Source organism: Ruditapes philippinarum, unplaced genomic scaffold, assembly GCF_026571515.1.
Source record: "Ruditapes philippinarum isolate M1 unplaced genomic scaffold, ASM2657151v2 ctg6767_1_1_1_1, whole genome shotgun sequence".
NCBI classification, from domain to species: domain Eukaryota; kingdom Metazoa; phylum Mollusca; class Bivalvia; order Venerida; family Veneridae; genus Ruditapes; species Ruditapes philippinarum.
The window spans coordinates 1-22772 of record NW_026862958.1 but is presented as its reverse complement, the minus strand read 5'-3'; the positions used below and the strand labels follow the sequence as shown (position 1 = coordinate 22772).

General features: G+C 32.6%; 2 protein-coding genes across 2 annotated transcripts; both read left to right on the top strand.

The window, feature by feature from the left end:
• Window positions 1-2277: 2277 nt before the first annotated feature.
• Window positions 2278-11751, top strand: LOC132720782 (nucleoside diphosphate kinase 7-like). Its single transcript, XM_060704989.1, has 8 exons — window positions 2278-2396; window positions 4655-4759; window positions 5415-5581; window positions 6409-6570; window positions 6840-7150; window positions 8180-8415; window positions 9003-9110; window positions 10396-11751. The coding sequence occupies exons 1-8, from the start codon at window positions 2394-2396 to the stop codon at window positions 10426-10428; spliced, it is 1125 nt and encodes a 374-aa protein (XP_060560972.1). The 5' UTR covers window positions 2278-2393; the 3' UTR covers window positions 10429-11751.
• A 2817-nt stretch (window positions 11752-14568) lies between these two features.
• On the top strand, window positions 14569-22679 carry LOC132720780 (succinate--CoA ligase [ADP-forming] subunit beta, mitochondrial-like; the record flags this gene model as incomplete). The annotated part of the gene is given in 8 exon segments (XM_060704988.1): window positions 14569-14727; window positions 16483-16636; window positions 17059-17170; window positions 18873-19035; window positions 19307-19477; window positions 20005-20104; window positions 22104-22265; window positions 22537-22679. Coding segments are annotated over 8 exon segments (1074 nt in total), but the record flags the coding sequence as incomplete, so codon positions are not given.
• Window positions 22680-22772: the final 93 nt, after the last annotated feature.

The following is a 22772-nucleotide window of genomic DNA, read 5'->3' as shown; positions in this document are numbered from 1 at the left end:
TGATGGGCTAGTTCTGGCTTCCATAACTTTATATGTCGCTTTTTATTTGACGTTGTGCAAACAGGTCTAGTAGTACTATAAAACCTGTCTGCTGAAGTCTTTTTAGCTACCAATGAGCGCCATTTTCAATGTAATTCAATGATAATAGGCAGGATATTCCGATAACGGACAATCGCAACTTTTCGGATAAAGAACAATCGTTGAGTATTCCGAGTGAAAACGGAAGCGGTGCATGTTATACCGAATGACACCTTTAAAACAGAAAAAATAACTGACTTCCCTGTTCATAGGCCTTTCCTAATTTCATATTATAATGTATTTTGACTATGGTCATGATAGGCAACTTACATGTATGCATACAAGAGAAACAGAATATATTCAATGAATGGGGCACAGCTCATATTTAAAATACAAATACTTGTGATTAACATAGCACAATCGGAATAATTTGCATTTCGTTCATCATTGTTCATACAGCAAAAAGATCAACAAAATTATTATTGTTTTGAAAAGCAATTAAAAACTAATTAGTAATAATAATCTTGATACAAACCTTCCAAGGGACGTAAGCACCATGCGGATAGAATAAGCAAAGAAGCAGTCAATGTAAATGTTGTTTCAGTAAATGTTCCTTTGATGACTTTGTTTCAATTCAAAGGAAATCGGGAAATACGTGCTTGACAGTGATTAATGTCGAAAAACTCCAGACACCGGAAGTTGGGAAGCATTTCCTGTTTCCATATTTGGAAATGGAAAATCCGTAATATTTAAATGTTTAGATCGCGACTCCAGTTTTACTACTGCGGCACGCTACAAAATACGTTAAGTCGAAACACGAGCGCTTAGGCTATCTGATATGTAGTATTAATCCGAGTATTAATCAGATTGACGAGTTTTTTTAATGTTCTTTCTTTTTGTATCATAGTCAAACATAAAATCACGTTCCCTGTTGTCACAACATGAAACCCAAGAAAAAAGTAACCAATGAACGAGCATCTGAATATTATATTTCTGTCGTTCCGTCACAATAAGTAAACCTAAGCTAATCAATGGGCATACTCTGGAGTGCAGGTAACTGATACTTGCACTCAAGTTAACGCACTGTGCATGTATATAAATGTATTCGATTTAACTCTGACACATTTTCAACAGAAAGGTCCCCAAACTATGATACAACTTTTATTTAGACCCCAGTCTTTATTCCTGAGCTTATCTTATCTTATCTATATATGTACCAGAATCATGGTTTATAATTTTTAAAGAGAAATGTATTTAACCGATGTCTTTGAAAGACCCTACTTGAAATTTATTAATTATGTTTGTCTTTGAGATTTAATTGTGCCCGTGGTACCAGTGTAAATGTATATACATAAAATTTGCGTTTGTAGTTCATTAATAGACTTGTGTTTACATTCGAGCTTTTTGGGGCTTTCATTTTCACCACTCTGAATCTCCATCTGGAATGTGTCCTGGGTCTGAAGTTATTAAGAAATTCTCAGACCTATATATTTCATTGGACAGAAACTGTCACATAAATTGACAGAATGTAAACTGACCAATGAAAATCTTGAGGTTTGAGACAGACGTACAGTGAGAACACAGACTAAACAATTATATCCTTGACGCCTAGACCTGCAAGAAAGCAAACGAGTCCCTGGACTTTCAATCACTCCCACTTGCAAAATTTGCCTCAGCTACATGTACATTCCAGATTGAATCGAGGTGTTCTTGTCTAAAATCGTTTATTGGTTCCATATAATGAAGGTTTTACCTCAAATTTGAATGCAATGGATTTATGTAATTAAATCTTACTTAAAAGTTTCCCAGACAACAGACTAACAAATTCCAATAATCTCTGATCGTATCGATTTATTCAGGGAATAGACATAAACACATACAATGTTATCACATATATCAACTTGCATATATATAAAAACGCACACATAAATGCAACAAAAATAATTATAAGATTAATTAATGAGTGTACGTGTTCTATGTTACCCTAGGATTGCCCATTTTAGCTAAAAGCTTTTGTCCAATGGGGTCCATTTACTGTAAAATTATTACACTAACTTACATAATAATAAATGAATTATAAAGAAGCTAAAGGCTCCCCCATTAACTTTAATCAATGTTTAAAGATAAGTGTAAAATCCTGATCTATCATATTAATTAAATAGCTCGGTAAATTAGTCAAGAATTGTACATTGTATGCTTTGATAGAATATTGAAACATGTAGTGTGACGCATAAAATTAAGATAATCGTTAAATAAACATTCCCTTATCAACCAATAGAAATAGTTGTTAGAAAATCAGTTAGGTGGCTGGTTACCAACAACAACATTTTGAATAATAAGACTGGATATTTTCAGCGCGTGAACATCTTTTGGAAATGGTTTGTATTGCATTTTTTACCTAGTTTTATTCGGTATTGAAAAAAGCATGAGTTGTTACCTACAAACTGATTTGGTTTTTTATTAAACAAAATTATAATGCGTTACTGTAAATGTAATACAGTAGGAAATAATACGTGGGTGGGGTAAAAAGTTTACAAATAAACACAAAATATTGAATTATTTAGGACACACTTAACAATGTCCTAATATGAAAAAGGCAAAGCCTCAAAGCGAGCTCGATGTACTTTTAACGTGAAATAGTAATATGAAATTAGGCAAAGCCTATGAACGGGGAAGTCGGTAAAAAATCCTTTCATTTTTTCCGTTTTAAATGTGTCATTCGGTATTATATATACCCGCTTCCGTTTTCACTCGGAACACTCGACGATTATTATTAATCCGAAAAGTTGAGATTTGTTCCGTTATCGGAATACACCGCCTTTTATCATTGAGTTACATTGTAAATGGCAGCGCCTAACTAGAACTGACACTGAAAATTTCATTGATAGGTATAGAATTCTATATATTTTTTAATTGTTTTTTTTATTTGATTTTCTTTTAAATATACACGTGTAGTCTATAGCCGGGCAAGCCAAAGCCCGGGCCTGCTTCGCGGACCCGGACTTTGACTTCCCCGTATGAAATAATCGCTCATTTTTATTTCAAATGCAGTGACGAGTGCGTGTGACGTCACACAGTACGTGTAAATATGGCTCTACCCCTGTCGTTAAATGAATAACGAGTTTTGAAAAGTTGATAAAACTTTGTTTATTTTATTTCACTCTATAATTTTTCAAGCGAAATAAAGATTATCAAAAGTGAAATAAATGTAAAACTTAAAACGTTTGCGACATTAAAATAGCGTACTTGATTTGTTTGTTTTGCACGTGCTGTTTGGCGCTACATTGTGACGTCACGTAAACAATACTTACGTCTGTACAGCGTTAACGACTGAATAAAAGATATTGGTGTTCGGATTCATTTTCTTAGTTAGACCATTTTCTTTCATTCTAGATAGTTTTCACAACAAAATTCGACAAAAAATTGTTTTTATTTATCAGATTTTTCAAACAAAATGGCGCCTTTCAATTGTCATTTTACATTTTCCGTTTTAAAACTGTCATTCAATATTTTATACACAGCTTCCGTTATTCTGGTTCCCTGTCCTGTTATGGTTCCCATAGACGTGCGCGGGTGACCAGTCTACACATCCGTTTTCAGTCAGAATTCCTCAGTTTTTATCGTTATCTTTATCGCGCCAGCTCTTCGAGCTCGCTATTAAGATTTGCTTTTCACAAAATGATATGTATTAATGAACAACATGAGTAGTGTCCCTATATCATTTAAATCGTTGTGCATTGTGCAGCAAAAAATAGCCTGAAATTATATACCCAAACAAGGAAAAACATCATGAAAATTCCAACTCCTGCATGCAGGTACAGGAGATATTCCACCCAAAACAGAGAGGGTATTTTAACTCATTTCTAGTTATACACATATTTTTTTTAAATGTTGAAAACTATCAAAAAATTAAGATTCTATTTATCTTTCATTTGTCAAACTCCTCTTGGAGACCTAGACAGTGATGACATGTAGAAGGAGGTTATTAGGAGCATTGCTGTTAATGGTCACTGTCTAAGTTTACCTGTCTAAATAATGTGGGTAGAAGTGTTATCAAGTGTAGTAACTAGAGCCTTGCTGTTGCAGTAACCCTTTTACAATTTGGTTGAGTACCCGCCTTGAAACCAATACAGTAGGTCCAGGCTTCAAATTCTGGCCAGTGCCCAAGGATTTTTCATCTTTATAATAGTATTTGTCTTTGAAAGAAAAACTTCGGTAATGTGCCAAAAAAAGGAAAAAAGACTTGATTAAATACCTTTTTTGTAAAGTTGATTTTTCAAAAGAGCGAAATGTGTATAAAATTGGTGCTGACTCCCTCACGATGAGCCCTGAACATTATCTTGTAATAATTTTTGTATGTGCGTTAGAATTAAAGATAGAAAGTTAGTTATCATTTGGCAAATTAAATACTGGTTGTAGTATAGTACACTGTCTAAACAATATCGTATCAGTTTTTAGTAATCATGTAAACTTTTGCAAAAAATTGTAAACGTTGGAGCCTTAGTGTCTTAAGTTTCAGAGAATTAATTTTATTTCTGATGATGGCTCGGATTGCAGCATTTTCAGTCAAAAATATTTTAACAGTTACCTTGCTTATTAAAATCTTATTAAAAAAAAAATTTCTCTGTATTTTCAGGCTGATCAAAGATACTGTTTTATTGTGGAGTGGTATGACCAGTTTGCTCAGCTGGTCAGACCATACCAACTCATGTTCTACAGCAGGGATAACTCTGTTGAAATGGTTAGTATTTGTTACATCCCCTGTTTTGTTACTTATTTTAAATTACTTATATATAATTGCTTGACTTGCTCATCATTGATATATCAGGGTTGATATTAAAGGAAGGAAAGTAATTACACAAATTCAGTAGGCTTAGGGTTAATGCAGTCTTCAGTTTTACAACTTTTAGGTTATCATTAAATGTCAGGGCAGTCAGGCTTACTTTGGCTTAGTTTTGGTTTTACCTGTAACACTCAATTTATGAGTCATTATTATGTTTCTGGTTTAAAAAACAAAGAAAAAAGTCTTTTGAAAGCATGTCTATACTGGAGAAAATATCAAGCATCTTTGATAATTGTTAAACAATGATACGCTACAGTGATTCTGCTATGGCATCAATAAACTAAAGTGGTGTAACATCTAGTATCCTACAGTTATATTATTTATGGCGAAAGATGATGAGGTCCATTGATGAATATAAAATGTAGAAACCTGTTTTATGTCTATTAAAATTATGTTGTTTTTCTTATATATTATTATGAAAATTATGTACAACTAAGGAGTTTAAAAGCCAGGCATCACAAATGGAAGTTTCCTAAATTTTCAGCTAAAGTTTTCTGAGTGCAATTTGAATTATATACTTTATCTTATAATATAGAGGTGGTTTCCCTTTCAGTTTGACATCAAAAATCATAGAATATTTTTAAAGAGGACAAAATTGGATGGCCTAAAGTTAGAGAACTTGTATGTTGGAGCTACAGTAGATTTGTTCTCTAGACAGATAACATTTGTAGATTATGGAGATGAATTCACCAGAAACTGTCTCTCACAGCAAAAAGAAAGGTTTGTATATTTCAGTACTACTTGCACTTAATCTCTTGCATTTAGTGTTGGTGATCTGACTCTTGTTGACCTGCAATTTGCATGTTTTAAGCTCAAGTGTTTGAAGAATAGGGAGAGCTATAATTGTACTTACCTAGGTGTTTGCATTGCAGACACACTTTGGTTAAGGTTTTGCATGCAAGTTGGTACTTCCCAAACTTATGAAGGAAATGGGTGGACATTTCACACACTCAGTCTTTGTGATTACCTTTTAATAGAGTTATACCTCTATTCTTACTGTCAAGCACTGAGAATAGTCAAACACGCTGTCTTAAAGACAGCTCTTGTTAATTTTAAGCATAAGACATGTTTTTCCATGATTTTCAAAGTTAATGTGAGTACTTAGTAAGATAAGATAGATAAGATAATCTTTATTTATAGTTGGTTACATATAACATATAAACATTGGCTATATAAGCTATTTTCCGACATAACATTATGACAGATGTCCTTACAGTGATGTATATGGTGTAGTGCAATTCTCTGATGTTGTTTTTTAAATTTCAAATATTTGAGAGCGAGCAATCAAAGATAATTTTTAATGCTAAATTTTTTATAGGGGGAATGTCCTAATCATTTTTGATCCACACAATTACAAACTGCAAGAATAATTCACGACAATATCTTAACACACCAACATAACCTTGATAATTAAATCAGATGATGATGGTGATGATGATAATAATAATAATGATGAAAAGAATGATGAAAATGGTAATCTTAAGGATTGGTAATCTTAAGGATTATGACGATTGATAGAGTTATAAATTTGAAATCTTCTTTTACAGAACACTGGGTATAATCAAGCCTGATGCTATGAACAAAGTTGGTCAAATTTTAGACACAATATTCCAGTCAGGATTCAAAGTTACCAAAATGAAGATGTGTCAGTTGACAAGGAACGAGGCATTTGAATTTTACCAGGAACACCAGGGAAAAGTTTTCTTTGAGTAAGTGAAATCAATGTGTATAACTGATATTAATAATTAAATTGAGAATTTTTTTTATACAAGCCTTTTGCTGTTTTTCTTACAGATTTCAGCTAAGGCATCAAGTTAAAATATGTCTGTGGGGAGGAGAGGTTTAATCATTTAATTAAGTCTCATTTTTTATGTGAACAAACTTGGTTTATACAGTTAACAGCCATTTTGTTATAATATAAATAATGATGATAGGCTAGTTAACTCTTTATCAACTCAAACTTCTGTTTATTTTCCAGTAAATTGATCAGTTTTATGACAAGTGGTCCAGTCCTGGCATTTGAATTGATGGGTGTAGATGCTGTTGGTAAATGGCGGGAAATGATCGGTCCTACTGACAGTTCTGAGGCGAGGAAGGTAGCACCATCCAGTCTGCGCTCCCGGTTCGGCAAAGATAACACGGAAAATGCATGCCACGGATCTGATGGTGTGGCGTCAGCTGCAAGAGAATTAGAGTTTTTCTTCCCATCTGTCGGGCCAGTGAGAAGAAATACAGCCAAATGCTCAGAATGCACGTGCTGTGTAATAAAACCACATGCAGTTCAAGGAGGTTAGTAGTTACCCCTTTACCTACAGGACCCAAACTTGATCAGCTTTTGCCACCAGTACATAGCTAGGCCAGCCCATGTATTGTGTCTGCTGTCTTACAAAAATAATCAGCCTCTGCAATCAGTATGAACTAAGAGCCATGCTAGCCAGCATGTCCATGCAGTCTGACCAAGCTATTGACTTTTGATAATTGAGAATTGAAATGGACTGTCTTAAATTCAAATCAGGGCAAGTCCATCACACAGATTTTGCTGCTGTTATCATTATGTTTATGAAAAAAAAATATTGTATGTCATATATATAAAAGAAATATCATCTTTATTGTTTTTTTCTATGATATTCATACTTATCTTTTATTTTCAAAAAATTTAAGTCTTAGAATGGGAATAGCCTTGTTATAAGGAAAGAGCAAGGCTGTCAGAGCCGTCTTACCTGTACTGTGCAAGTTTTCAATGTTGACAAATTTCTAATTTTCAAACTTAATGTACCAAAAATTGTCAATTAGAAGTGAGACAAGTAAATTGCCAAATTTTATGTTTCTAAATTTCCAACTTGATTCTGTGAAATCATCTCTTTGTTCAGTTGAAAATTAAACATTTTAAATATAATGGTTCAGTTTTCAATATAGGACAAGTTTATTATGTAGTTTAAGCAGTTATAGGCTATTTATCACATAAACTATGGTGCAGGAGTGTAATAAAGCTATGAAATAAAAACAATATAACACTAGTGTAAAAACACAGACATTACTTCATTTGAGTTATATTCAAACACCATTAAAGCTCGCTAATGTTAGCGTTGCACTATAGGGGTGTCAATGAAAAATAGTCTTTTTAACTGTAAAATGTTGTTATTTTGATATATGTGATTAAAAGAATATTATATTTGTGTAGATTCAATACTGAATTTATTGAACTCATTAAATCAAACAATATTATGCTCGCCTAATTAAGTATAAAACCTACTTCATTCAATATCCTCTATGTATTCTTCATTATTATTATTTTCTACATATACTGTATATTTGCAGGTAACGCAGGTAAGATCATCAGTGCTATCATGGAGGCAGGATTTGAAGTGTCTGCGATAGAAATGTTCCATATGGAGAAAGCTAATGCCGAGGAGTTTTATGAAGTATATAAGGGTGTTGTACAAGAGTACAATTCTATGGTGTTGGAATTGACATCAGGACCTTGTATTGCGCTTGAAGTTAGGGCTCAGAATGCTCCAACAGCCTTCAGAGAAATGAGCGGGCCTGCTGATCCAGTGAGTTTAATATCAGACTACAATTTATTCACAAATTTAAAGTTTTTCAGTCCAGTCTGCAAATTTTCCCTATATAAAGACTTCATAAATATAGTGAAAACGTGTTTCAAAAGATGATAAATTAAATTTTTTGATTGCTTGAATGCAAGGCAAAATGACTTGAAAATATTATCAAATCAAGAAAAAGGGGCTTTTATTCATTTGCAATTAATTTACTTTATAGAAGAGGTTGAATATACCATATTATATTGTTTTTCTTCTTCACCAATATTGTCATCAAAAACTGTAGTAAGATTATTTAATGTTCTTCAGTATGATCAATATTTAGCATACATTGTATCTTGTATTGTACATTGTATGATCCAAGTTATTTATTAAGCTAGATGATTGTGAAATGATAAACACTTAAATATTTAGAAATTTCCAGTGAATACCTTGTATGGGATGCAATAGCTCTAATTTGATATGGCTTTTAGCATGTCTAACAAATCCACTGTATAGATTTTGTTTATGTGTGATAGAATGCATATATATATGAACAAAAATTTACATATCAGCAAAAAGCTAATTTTGTCATATTTCTTCAGGAAATAGCTCGTCATTTACGACCAAGAACATTGAGAGCTTTGTTTGGACAGGATAAAGTAAAGAATGCTGTACATTGTACTGACCTACCAGAAGATGGTTTATTAGAGGTTTGTACATTAACATTGCTTTTAAACAATAATTGTCACCTTAGTGCAGTACAGGGTTAATTTCCAGCTAGCTGACGGGACGTCGGTGATTCTACTCAAGAGCCCGTTCGTGCCTGAAATAATGCAGGGAGGGGCACCTAAGGTCTTCCTCCACCAGTAAAGCTGGAACATCGCCAAATGACCTATACTGTGTCGGTGTAACGTAAAACCCAAATCAAACAAACAAACTGGGCTAATTCCTAGTAATTTATGTGTTAAACAGTTACTGCAGTATTGCTTTTTCAGATACTTCTCTACAACTCTATCTATAATAAGGCTATAAGCCATTTGAAAATACCATTTGGTTTGGTTTTAAGGTTTGGAGATGCTTTAGAAAAGGTATTTTATCTTTCTCAAAAATGTTTTGATGGAGAAAAGGCTAGGTTTTCTATCATGTGTCATTCCAGATGTATACATGCTGACACCTTAATTTATATGACAACATTCCTTACAACTTTGATATAAAATAAGTAGCAACTGATAATGGTCACTATTGATTTAAACTTGAGGGACTAGTAATTTAATCCAGATTCATTATATCATGGTTTTACTTTGTCAATCTCTTGTGAAACTAGAAAAATGTTGACTGTGTTTTTTAGCTAGGGCCAAAATCTTTGTTCACTGCCAATCACTGTTGGAGCGATTTGCTACAGTATCAGGAATGTTGCTCAAATTTTGTTTATTTTACTTGTGAAATAAAACCATATGTTCTTCCTCTGTCATTTCTAATACATGTAAAAAAATTTTTTTTGAAAAGTTACTCTTAAAAGATGATACATGTAGCCAACTTAACCTCTGTCAGGAATATAGAGTGAAAATTGGTTGTAGTGGAGCAGTGGCCTATGTGGTTATGTTCTATACCTCTCAACATACGGATCTTAGGATCAAGCTTTACTTGCTTGACATCATTAACTGAAGAGGGGTTATATTTATTCATTATTTAATTTATTCATTTTATATATTATTGAGTATTCAATATATTTTCATTACTAGTATTTAAGAGAGTGGTGGTCTAGTGGTTAAATTGTCTGCCATGCAAGCAAAGGATCATGGGTTCAAGCCCTGCTCGGGTCACGACCATGTTTCTTCATATGACACCAGCACTAGTTTGTTCCAGGAAGCGGACTTATAAGTGATAAATATAAGTTGCAAGAACATGTTTCACAACCGAGCTAAAATAAATATGTTTAAACTAATACTAGTATTTGATAAAACACTAATTGGTTTTTATGTTTGATATTTTCAGGTGGAATATTTCTTCAAAGTGTTGGACCGATGAGCTAACTGAATCTCTGCCTTACATCATCATATCGAGAGATGACATCACGTTAACATTTATACAACAATAAACCTTACTGTCTAAAACACAATTATGTCCTCTCCAACTGAAAAAAATGTATCCGATAAACTTCTAAATATATATGTTAAGGCCTACTCATTAAAAACTTAACACACGTTTTCAAAACATTTTTTGTTCTGGATTTTAAAGAAAAATTCACTCTCTTATTGCATTTATTAGTTAAAATCAATGAACACTCTCTGTAGCTACAAACCAAATATTTATGTACAAGGATAACCTTAAGTGACTGGATGAAAGAATGACATATTCTATAGAATCTTTAGATTATATACAGCATTTGTGTTACTGATCTTTTCTATTAAGCCTCTATTTTTGTAAGAAATATATGTGGTATTATGAATTCTTTTCATTGTTTTTCTTATTCTGAAAGTACAGGAGTGAAAAATGTATTGCTTCTGATAAAAATAGTTGTGAAATGTAATTGAAATATGTTTTTTTTTAAAGTATAAATTTTCATTCCTTATCATTTGTGAAAGTAAATGATAAAGACTGAACTGCTTACGAAAACCATTGGAAAAATTGGGGGGAAAATGCCCAGTTTCTTTTTTTAGGCTATTTCTCAATATGATTTTTTTCCCATAAAAGAAACAAACTTGTTGGTAATAGGTGTAAACAAAATGCTGGTCTTACAAGTGAATTATTTCATGTATTCATTTATGTTGACTGTTATTCAGAGATGAACTTTAAACAGGTTTGAATGTATATGGGAACATTTTCATTACAAAGAGCATTCTGTGATACATTATTATGCATGTATTTTAGCATTTTTAATCCTTATATTTGTTTGAACTGAGAAGTTTAAAGCCTTGGCTACCAGTATAGAGCCACTGCACGCCAGCACAAACATACCAGGCTCTATACTTTTAGCTGACCCAACTTTTTTCACCTTTATTTTCCTGTTAAAGCTGGAAAGTCGCCATATGACCTATACTGTTGCCTTGGTGTTAGGTAAAACCCAACCAAAAAAAAAATATATGATAAAAGACAGTGTCAGCAATGGAAACTGGATAAGATTTTAAGAAATTCAGTCTTTTTTGGAAAATCCCACAGGATAAAGGTGAAAAGATACAGCATGGACATTTTGAATTTTACTTCTAGTATATAGGTAGTGTATGTAAAATTTATGTGAAATAAATTAAAACGCTCTTTAAGCCTTTTTATTGTAGCATGTACAAATTTTATTTATCATTTTATGTGCTCATGTATTACATTGATATATGAATTATAAAAATCAAAACCATCTGCATACAGTTTGTTCTATTAAGTGAAGGGTATACTTTTACATGTATATTATAAAATACAAGAGTTGTAAATGCCTATAATATTATGAGCTGTACGTTACTTATTTTTGATTGAACTAGTACCCAAATGAAAAAGTTTTGCCTTTGTTCTATCATTTGTCGCATAACTATCAACACGGTATATAATTATATTCCTCAAGCCACAAGTAGTAAATAAGGCAGTCAAACGTTCCCTAATCCAGATGAAAATCTGAATATAAAGTCGGAAATGGGATAAATTCAAAATTCCCTTTGTCCAATTGGGTCTAAAAAATAATTTAGACATAATCCAAAAATTTATATCAAATCCTATTGTCTATGAAGTTAAAAGATCTGTTTAAAAGTTTAAAAAAATAGTAGTGTTAATAAAAAAGAGGTCATTATACATTTTTGAGAACAAAATTGAATCTTTTAGACTCGACAATAGCTGTATAAAGCTTGTGCCTCATCCAAAATAGGTTTGAGGTTTGACATCTGTCTTCTCGTCCAATTAAATTCAGTATTGTACTAAATAATGTATAATAAATTCATAATATAGCGTTCCTATAACATACAATAAATGAATGTAGGGGGAAAAACCCACACTAAACTTCCACAATAACCGTAAAGTCAATCTTTACATAGAAAATTATTGAAATTAATAATGACACTGTTGAACGATGTGCTCACTACATCAGTGAAAAAATTGTCATCGTCAGCAACGACAGTGATATTATTAAGAAAAAAACAACATCAGCAACTTCGGCGACAATTATGATGGTAATCAATTAAGTCTCAGGTGCCAAAATAGTTTTGATAATGCTGCTGATGATGACGATGTTGACTAAGGCGACGGCAAGGTCTGCGTGATCTGATGTAAAATTTGAGGTAAGTTATCTATTTTTTTATTAATTTATTTATTAATTTTTTTATTTAACACATTTATTTTACTCACATTGACTCCACCTTTCTATATAATTTATGTCAACATTTCGAGTTGCTTGTCTTTAGAAATTCCTTGCTGGAACCCTGTCATATCACAAATTGCTGATACTGTATACAATCAGATGAGGTCCTTTTTTTCGCTTGGAACTTTATATGCAATAAAATACATGGGACAAAGTTAATCTTTTTAAATTGGCAAAAAAAGAAAGAAAGAAAACAAAAACATAACTCATCATATTCGACAATTCGCACTACTGATTCGCTCAAAAATAGTTAACCCTTAAAATGGCCTGCTACAGATATTTTATAGTTCCTTATATTAACAAATTTAATGAGATTTGCATGATATTTTCCCAAACATACATTTTCTAACAATATTGTTATAATATTAATCTATAATATCTGACATTTATCTAGATCTATTTATTTTAACTCTGGAATATGACACAATTTTCCCCTGAAATTTAATTATCAAGTTTATAATTCTCTTCCACTTTCGCAATTAATATACATTTTAATTACCATGTTAAGCCTATTTTTTTACCTAATTCAAAGGGAAGGCCCTTAATTCACATGCCTGCAAAAAACATCCTGATTATGTAGGACTTACTCATATAAGTATGAAGTGAAAGTTCTGTAGAAAGGTTAGTTTTTTCCACACCGTTGCAAGACGACGTAACAATCCGAGGTTGCATGTCAAATGTAGCTTAACGTATACTGAGTACCCAAAAATGCATCAGAAGTCATGATTTAGTTTTCAAAAAAAAAAAGACGTGTACGTCAAAATGCATTCGAAACTCCCCTTTTGTTAGCATTTTTTTATGAGAGATCCAATACAATTTATAAACTTCTCCAGTCTGAAATTTTGTGTACACTTATATATGTTATTAAAATCAGCACCTAAAAAGCACATGAGTCCACCGTTTAACCTTTTTAGATTTAAGCCTGTTTAAAGGGAAAGTCTGGAACATAAAAAATATATATATGCCAGGGAAGATCAATAAATAGATTCTAATAAGAATCTAGTTAAAAACAGTTTTTTTCTACATCCATTATGTTTTATCCCCTTGTGAAAAGAACATTTGAGGCAGTGATTTTTTTCCTGTATTTTACAGACGAATAAAGGCTGCTTCCCCTAGCCCAAAATATGTATATTTTCCCCTAAAAATGCAAATATTTTCCCCTAAAATTTCCACTGGAACCATGATTTAACAGCAGCTGACTTATATCAGCTAGGGGACAGAAAACTGCCCGAAAAGATAGCCTCTGCTATGTTTCCATGCATGTTAAGTTGAATTGAAATCGAAAATTTTATAAAATGTGTCTCAGTTGTTGGAATTTGATTTTCCCCTTTCTGATTTATATATCGTGCTATATTATATTTTCCGCTATTAAGTTGTTTTGAAAATTGAAAAAAAAAATCACTGTTATATAGGTGTGTTTCTAATTCACACAGACGCTTGGGGTTTGGAGCTCAAAACGCCTTTAAAATCCAAATAAAATGCATATTTGTCAATCCCAGGACATGTACTGATCATATATATCAAAAAATCTTAATATATGCCGTTTTGAAAAAAAATCATATTTCAACATCTATAATAATACACTTATAGATGTTGAAATATGATTTTTTTTTCAAAACGGCATATATTAAGATTTTTTGATATATATGATCAGTACATGTCCTGGGATTGACAAATATGCATTTTATTTGGATTTTAAAGGCGTTTTGAGCTCCAAACCCCAAGCGTCTGTGCTAATTCACATAAATTCATGAAACGATGATACTCCTTTAACGTGTACCTAACTGGAGTGAAAAACGGATCAGCACCTTTATTAATTGACATTGAAATATCACGTGACCTTTAAATTTCCTTGGCATTGAGCGCATTTATTAATCCATATTTAAGAGCGCCCAACTTACACTGACTAAAAAGAAGTAAACATGGCGTCCGCAGTGCTCCGTTCCAGCGGACGACTGTGTCAAAACTCTGTTTTAAAGCATGCAGTAAAGGTAAATTTAAGTGCAATTAACTGGAATATCGTCAAAAATTCGTACATTTTTAATGTATTTCAGTCTGACATCATTTAGATAGAATTAGAAGCAAAAAAGTTGAAAAGTTTGGTTGTGTTTTGAACAACAAATTTTCAGGGTCAGGTAATCGTGAAACAAAATGGCTAAACATGGTCAAATAAAGATAAATTAAAAAAATACATGACTTAAATGAATACTTACATTAGTCACTTTAATATGCTCCGACTGATCACTAGTTATCAGGTCAGAAAACATGTGAGCACTCTGAATCTGATAATCCCTGTCAGTAGTCCTGTAAATATGAAGTTAGATGGGGAAGTCAGTTAAAAAAAGGGTTTTTTTCTCCGTTTTAAAGGTGTCATTTGGTATGCCTTATTCTCATCGATTTGTGCCTTCTTATCGATTTGTAACCTAAATAATTGTCTGGTATAAATATTTCTGCAAGGACATACACCATCTGAAAACTACACAAGTTTTATTAGTCACTCGATTTGACAATTATATCCAAACAAAATGCGTAATTGAACAGGTGTAAATGAGCTTACCCTACAATCTGCTGATGACCTAAATTACTTTAAAATATTCGATTGATGTTTTAATTTATCAAACACACTTACAATTAAGCCAAAAAAATATTCATTATGCTGTAAGAATTTACTTAAGACTTTGAAACATATATTGATCAGATCGGACTGAAAATAACCATGCAAACATTTAGTGCTGTGAGCACCTATATTTTGATTACGTCACAAGGTGAATCGGATTTCACGAATCGATGGGTAAACGTCAAGCTGAGCAAGACAGTCATGGTTGACATGTTCAGATGCTCTAATCTTTAAGCGGTTGTTTTTAAAAGTAATTTAAAGTTTTTGAACATTTAGATAATGAATTTATTTAACAAATGCACTAATTGAACTGTATGTATGTCTGATATTTGTTGTGCAAGTGCAATTTTTCCAAATAAGAGTCACGAATCGATGAGATAAAAGCATATTTCATGCACTGCTTCTGTTTTCACTAGGAATACTTGATGATTATTATTTATAAATCTGAAAAGTTGCGATTGTTCATTATCGTAATACCCCACCTATTATCATTGAGTTACATTGTAAATGGCGGCGCCTTACTAGAACTGACTGAAAATTTTATTGATGGTATAGAATTCCAAATATTCTTTTATTGCTTTTTAATTAATTTTCTTTCAAATATACACATGTTATCTATAGCTAGGCAAGCCAAAACCTGTGCCCGCTTCGCAATCCCTGCCTTTGACTTCCCCATATGACGTCGCTTTGAGATATTTTTGCTTCTGGGCAAAGATTAAACTATAACAAGCCCGTAACGTCTGATATATTGGACTACGGTATTCCAAGTTCTGGGCTGGAGTTCATGTACCTGTCAGGTTGCACATTTTTTACCCTGTGAATTAGCTGCAATCATTGTTCAGTATTTTTTGGAGAAGTTGTGTATATTAGCAGGTAATTCAGTTGTTGGAGTTGCAGAATGGTATTTTGAGGGTCCTAAGTTCATGTCCTGCTCAGACTGTACACTTTTTTCACCCTTTGACAGATATAATCTACAATGAGTCACTTTAGTATTGTTTTTGTTGATGACAGTCAGCTCATATATTCAGAAACTATAACATGAGATTATAGGTTTGCTTAGATTGATATTGAAAGTGAGATTTAATATATATATAATTATTTATATGAAATTATGATTTAAATTTTTCAGTCTTTATCAGTTGCACAAACAACTCAACAAAGGAGAAACCTGTCTCTCCATGAATATCTGTCATGGGATCTTCTCAAAGAAGCAGGAGTGAAGGTGCCCAAGTACAGGGTTACAGAGAGCATTGGAGAAGTCATGAGAATAGCCGAGGATTTAGGTATATAATACAGTTATTATAAATAAGAAAAAATACTTTTAAATCATATTATGGTTGAAATATTTGCATTGAATATGTTGTAAAAGAGAAATGTTTTGACTATAACTTGAAGTATTACATTGAATGAAACATTTTTTGATAATAACTGTTAAAAAGAATAAAAACGTGCTTAAGTTATGAACAGAATATTCAGCTGCTTTTTTGAGTAGGTTTGTCTATGAATAATGATGTTCTGCATGACCACTCGCTTTTAGTAAGATAGACTGACAGATTTCTTTCATTCTAGGTATTCCTTACTCATTTTAATCATAACAGAAACAATGATTTTACAGTCCACAGATACAAATGTACATGTAACAAATATATTAAGTTATAATGTTTATTATACAAAAGATGGCATATCTTAATAATAACTATTACAGTAAATGAGACAGGAAACCAAGATGTTGTTGTTAAAGCACAAGTTTTAGCAGGAGGGCGTGGTAAAGGCACTTTCTCCAGTGGTCTCAAAGGTGGTGTAAAACTAGCTTTCTCGTAAGTACAAACAATTTGATTTTCTATTTGAGATGCCATATTGTCAAAAATGTATGTACATTGTATAATAAAGAGTAAACAACAGATTCATGCAAATAGAAGGCATTCAGACTGGAAGAAAGATTTTATTGTTGAAACTTTATTTATGCATTACAATTAAAGTTAGGCCTTGATAGTCAAGCAGTTATCCTCATTGACTTTGAATCACATTTAATTGTAATGCCAGTGATTTGGATAATTTTACATCATGGAGTGAAATGAGATGTCTTGCCAGCTTATTGAAAGGCTGTAGTTCTGCTCAGGTGCAGGCCTCAACAAATCCACTGGCCAACGCATTTGCGACTGAAAGTTCGGGTCGGACCAGGAAAAAATTGATCAAACTCGCCTGATAGGAAGAGCAACGTTTTTCTGATCCAAACGAGGTTTCCCTAAACATTTATAAATGAAGTTAAAGAATCAAACTGCAGACGCCATTTCAATCGTAATTTTGTCAAACAAAAACCGGAAATTGACCTTATGACTAAGTATAAAACTTTACCCAACGCTTAAGATGAAATGATTGGACAACAGCAGCATTTGGCAATGTTTTATACATACAGGTTTGGTAATGTTTTATAATGAGCCATGTGGTAGATATTTCAGCCGAGTGTGTTAGACTTTGAAAGAATTTGAAATAAGTATTCATGCTATGTCGAAGATCATATTAATAGAGTGAAAAGTATTATAAACAAAATGTAATTGTGTAAAGCTGATTTTAAAGATATACACCAGTAAATAGTAAATTTGAGTCTTGTATTTTTGATTTTAACAAATTATGTCTGTTAAAATGCAGGGCAATTTCATTTTATGACGGGCGTGTTATTTTGTATGGTCACTCACCCACAGGGTGAGCAGAAAGGCACCCACGGTTACACGTTTAAACGGGTTCCTTTCGATTTTAAGTCGTGAACGTTTACGAAAATTTTTACCGTTTAATCGAAGTGACCATATTGTCTTACAAAATATCTTAATCATTGCCTGTAATCATGAATTCTATCAAATGTAATTGGTTTATTTCAAAGTAAAATACGGAAAATAGGTATTTACAACCCTCCACACAGCACCATGCAATAATTGCTTGTGACACAATACATTTTTGGTAAAGTTGATTTTCCTTTGATCTTTCAAAAGAGCGAAATGAGGATACAATGCAGAAAATGTGTGCCGTCACAATCATGATGAGCCCTGAACATTATTATTTGTACTTGTGTTAAAAATAGAAAGGAAGTCATCATTTTGTGACTTGAATATTTGGTGTAGTACATGTATAGCACATAGAAGTACCACCGTTTAAACGGTATCGTTTCGGTTCTTAGCAATCGTGTACACGTTTACAAAAATTTGCAAACGTTGGAGCCTTAGTGAGCAGGGCGGATGAACCTAGAAAAATTCATCAAGGCCTGAGGTGCCCGTTCGTGCTTGGAATAAGGCATCAAGGGGCACCTGAGGTCTTGCCATGTAAACTTTACAGTGCTGACCCAGGGCATCTTTAGAACTGAAAAGCAGTAAGAAAAAAAATATGTAAAATAAATGATGCTTATCGCTCAGAAAATGAAACAACACTGATAAGAATTATGTGGTGAGTTTTTACTTCGTCTTCCACCACCCGTCTTCACATTCACCATAATGAAGATATATATAACTTTAAAAAAAATGATTTCAGGCCTGATGAAGCAGAAAGTCTGGCAAGTAAAATGATTGGACATAAATTAGTAACAAAACAGACAGGCGAGGCTGGTAGAATATGTAACACTGTGATGGTTGTAGAGAGATTGTATGCCCGAAGAGAATTCTATTTCGCAATTGCCATGGAGAGAGCTTTTAATGTAAGAAGGGTTAATGTATACTGTAGCTTTACTAAAATCTGACATTAAAGATTAGATTATTTATACAAGCAACCTTTTTATTTATATCATAGTTAATAGTTTAAATATAGTTAATAATTAATAATAATTTTGGTTTAAATGTCTTTTTTTTTCAGGATTACAAAAGAAAAGATTTCATACCATTTAAATAGCCAGGTGTATAGCAACATTCTTAGTCATTGAATACTGTCACAAAAAAATCTCTCACTCCATCTTTTTCTATATTTTATAGGGTCCAGTTATGATTGGTAGTTCACAAGGTGGTATGAATATTGAGGAGGTAGCTAAAGAGAACCCTACAGCCATAATAAAGGAACCTATAGATATAACTACAGGTGTGACTCGAGAACAGGCTGTTAGTCTTGCAGCTGACATGAGTTTTGATGCTTCCAGTATAGATCAGGTAATGCTAAATGTTGCCTTGTGTGTCATATATTTCTCCTTCAGGATTATTCATGCATTATAACGTTGGTATTTAGCTGATAAAAATCCTAGCTCTAAAGGAAAATCATTTATTCTTGAAGGTGGTATTATATGACTTCAATACTTCAATGAGTAATTGAATATACATATAAATACAAATTATATAATCTTGAATTGAGGACATTTGCTATAACAAGCAAGTTTTGTCAATGAAATTTTTGAGACGGTCCATTTTGAATTTGAGGTGGTCATTTTGGATTTATCAGTTACAACAAAGTGTGTATTTTAAGTTTTTAGGTGACCCAAAAAGAATTTGTTTGAGATTGTCTTTTTGGCCTACAGGTACCTTATAATAACAACTCTACATTAGCTAGATGAATCTTTTATGTATATATGTAAAGTAAGTTCCTTTAAGTAAATACAGATTCCATGAGATGTTTTAAAACTTATTTTTTAAGGAGAAAAGTGAACTTGTTATTACCTATGGATGATTATTGAATGTTTTAGGCAGCTGACACATTTTTGAACCTGTATAACAATGTGTTTATCAAATATGATGCTACCATGTTGGAAATTAACCCGATGGCGGAGGATAATGGTGGAAATGGTAAGAATTGATTTCTAAAATCACCATAGACGTTTGCCGCTTGTTACATGTACACAGCTTGTAAAAAAACAACAAAAAAAACCTGAACCTATCAAACCAAGTGTGTCATATACATTGCTGTAATGAATAGACATGTTTAAAAAAAAAACCCGCATAATTATGGTAAATTCTCAAGAGAATATGGTATTGTAGAAAGTCACTGTAATTTAACACACATGATTATTGTACATAAACAGGTAAAATGTTCCAGATCAAAATATATAACTTTTTTAAAGTGTATTTTTAACCATTTAATAATGATGTTTCACATAAGCAATTTGCTCAAAAGGAAATATACAGGTACCAACATATTTCTCTCATATAGGCATTTAAAAATTATTCTTTTTATACGCCCGTTTCAAAAACGGGACGTATTATGGGAACGCCCCTGGCGGGCGGGCGGGCGGCGTCCAATTTTGTCCGGAGCATATCTCCTACATGTATGGAGGGATTTTAATGAAACTTCATAGAAATGTTCACCACTATGAGGAGCAGTGTCGCGCACATGAACCAGGTCTCTAGGTCAAAGGTCAAGGTCACACTTTCAGAGGTCATTGAAAATGCTTGTCCGGAGCCAAAACTTCCACATGTATAGAGGGATTTCAATATTACTTGGCACAAATGTTCACCATTGTTGAGGCGGAGTGTCGCATGCAAGATTCAGGTCCTTGCGGCCAAGGTCAAGGTCACACATAGAGGTCAAAGTTCAGATAAAAATATGAAGATGTGTATATGGACCATTTAGTCATCATTTGATTGAGGGATTGTAACACAAATGGTCATTATCAAGACGTATGGCTGTGATACATATAATTAAGGTCAATATTATACAAGGTCAAGGTCACTAAAGATGGATGAAATATCCAGATTTTGTAAATAGAATTTAATCAAAGGGCAACAACAAAGTTATTACTTTGTTCATAAATGACTACACAATTACTCCCCTTGATCTACTTTCACTTTCAATTCTAAAAATAGAATTTAATCAAAGGGCATAAATAATCCTCTTTCTTGGACTTGAGTATGTTCTAAAGAATGTAACATTTATTTACACATGTTTCAATTCATTGGTCAAGATTCTTAACTGTGATAACTAGGTGTTCTATAGACTTGGTATTTGTTCATAAAGATCATACAGTAATTACCTTATCAAATGTAAATACTTCTCATAGAAATTTAATTACTATTTTATTTTCAAGTAAAATATCAGTTCAGCTCATTCAAAGATTAAGAATTTTGTAATGAAATGTATTTCCCTAGAATAAAATCTTAAATCAGAATTTTTTAGTTATTAAATTACAATTACATGTACTTTTTATCTTCCCTACTGATTTGTTTTAAGGTTCATTTAACAACACAGTGCCAAGGATAAAAACTTGCTTGCTAGATAACACTTATCCATAATGCCCCCATCTCCATCTAAAGCTTTCGTAAACGGGCGTATTTTGTGACAATGGCACCCTTGTTTAAAAATGCAAACAAAAATTTTGTAAACAGTAGGCAGTAGAGTTTTAACTTTATACACTTTAAAGGCATCATTTTAGGAACATTTAAGCTCTTGATAAGAACCATTGACTTTCCATAAAGTATTGGACATCCTACTCACATCAGGGAAGACTCGCTGCTAATGTTGAGAGAACTTGTGGGTCAACCCTTTTGCCAAATATGTCATGTCATTGTATTGTAACTGTCTACATGTATGTATATCATATGTCTTATTTTTGGCAATAAAATATGTTTAAATATATATCACATCAGGCAATTGATTGTTTAAAGGGATTTGAACCTGTGACAGTAAAACAAAAGTGATATGATGTTGGCAATTTTAATAACTTTAGCCACAATGCCAAACCACTTTAACCAAAAAGGACCAATATGCGAATGCAAGACAAGCAAGTCCATATACCAAAATGACTGAGGGTATAATTAGTTTGATATATTTTATGTTGTATGTTTTCAGTATATTGTATGGATTGCAAGCTAAATTTTGACGATAATGCTGCATATAGACAACAAAATATATATAAATTACGAGACTGGACACAAGAAGATCCAAGAGAACAGAGTGCCGCTAAATCAGATCTTAACTATATTGGTCTAGACGGAAGTATAGGCTGTCTTGGTAAGATTCTTTAGTGTCCAGACCTTTTCCTAGTTCTGTTTCGAAAAAGTGCTATAAAATGATAAAAAAGTTCTTGAAGCTATAAAATGATAAAAAAGTTCTTGAAGCTATAAAATGATACAAAAGTTCTTGAATTGGTCACACTCTAAAAGAATATGCTTAAAAATTGCTTAATTTTGTCTGGAAATATGCCTGGAAATAAATGAATAACAAAATGCAGAATTTTAATCATATCTTATATTTTTAACATTCCTGGCATGCTTTATTTTAGTAAATGGTGCTGGTTTAGCTATGGCCACAATGGATATTATCAAATTACATGGTGGACAGCCAGCAAACTTTCTAGACGTTGGAGGCGGAGCTACGTCCAAACAGGTGACAGAGGCCTTCCGATTGATCACATCGGATCCTAATGTAAGTTAAGTAAGCTAGGCTTTATTTTTATAGGTAATATTTTGCATGCTGTTATGTGTGATGAATTGGTTTGAATGCAAAATGCAATGTTTA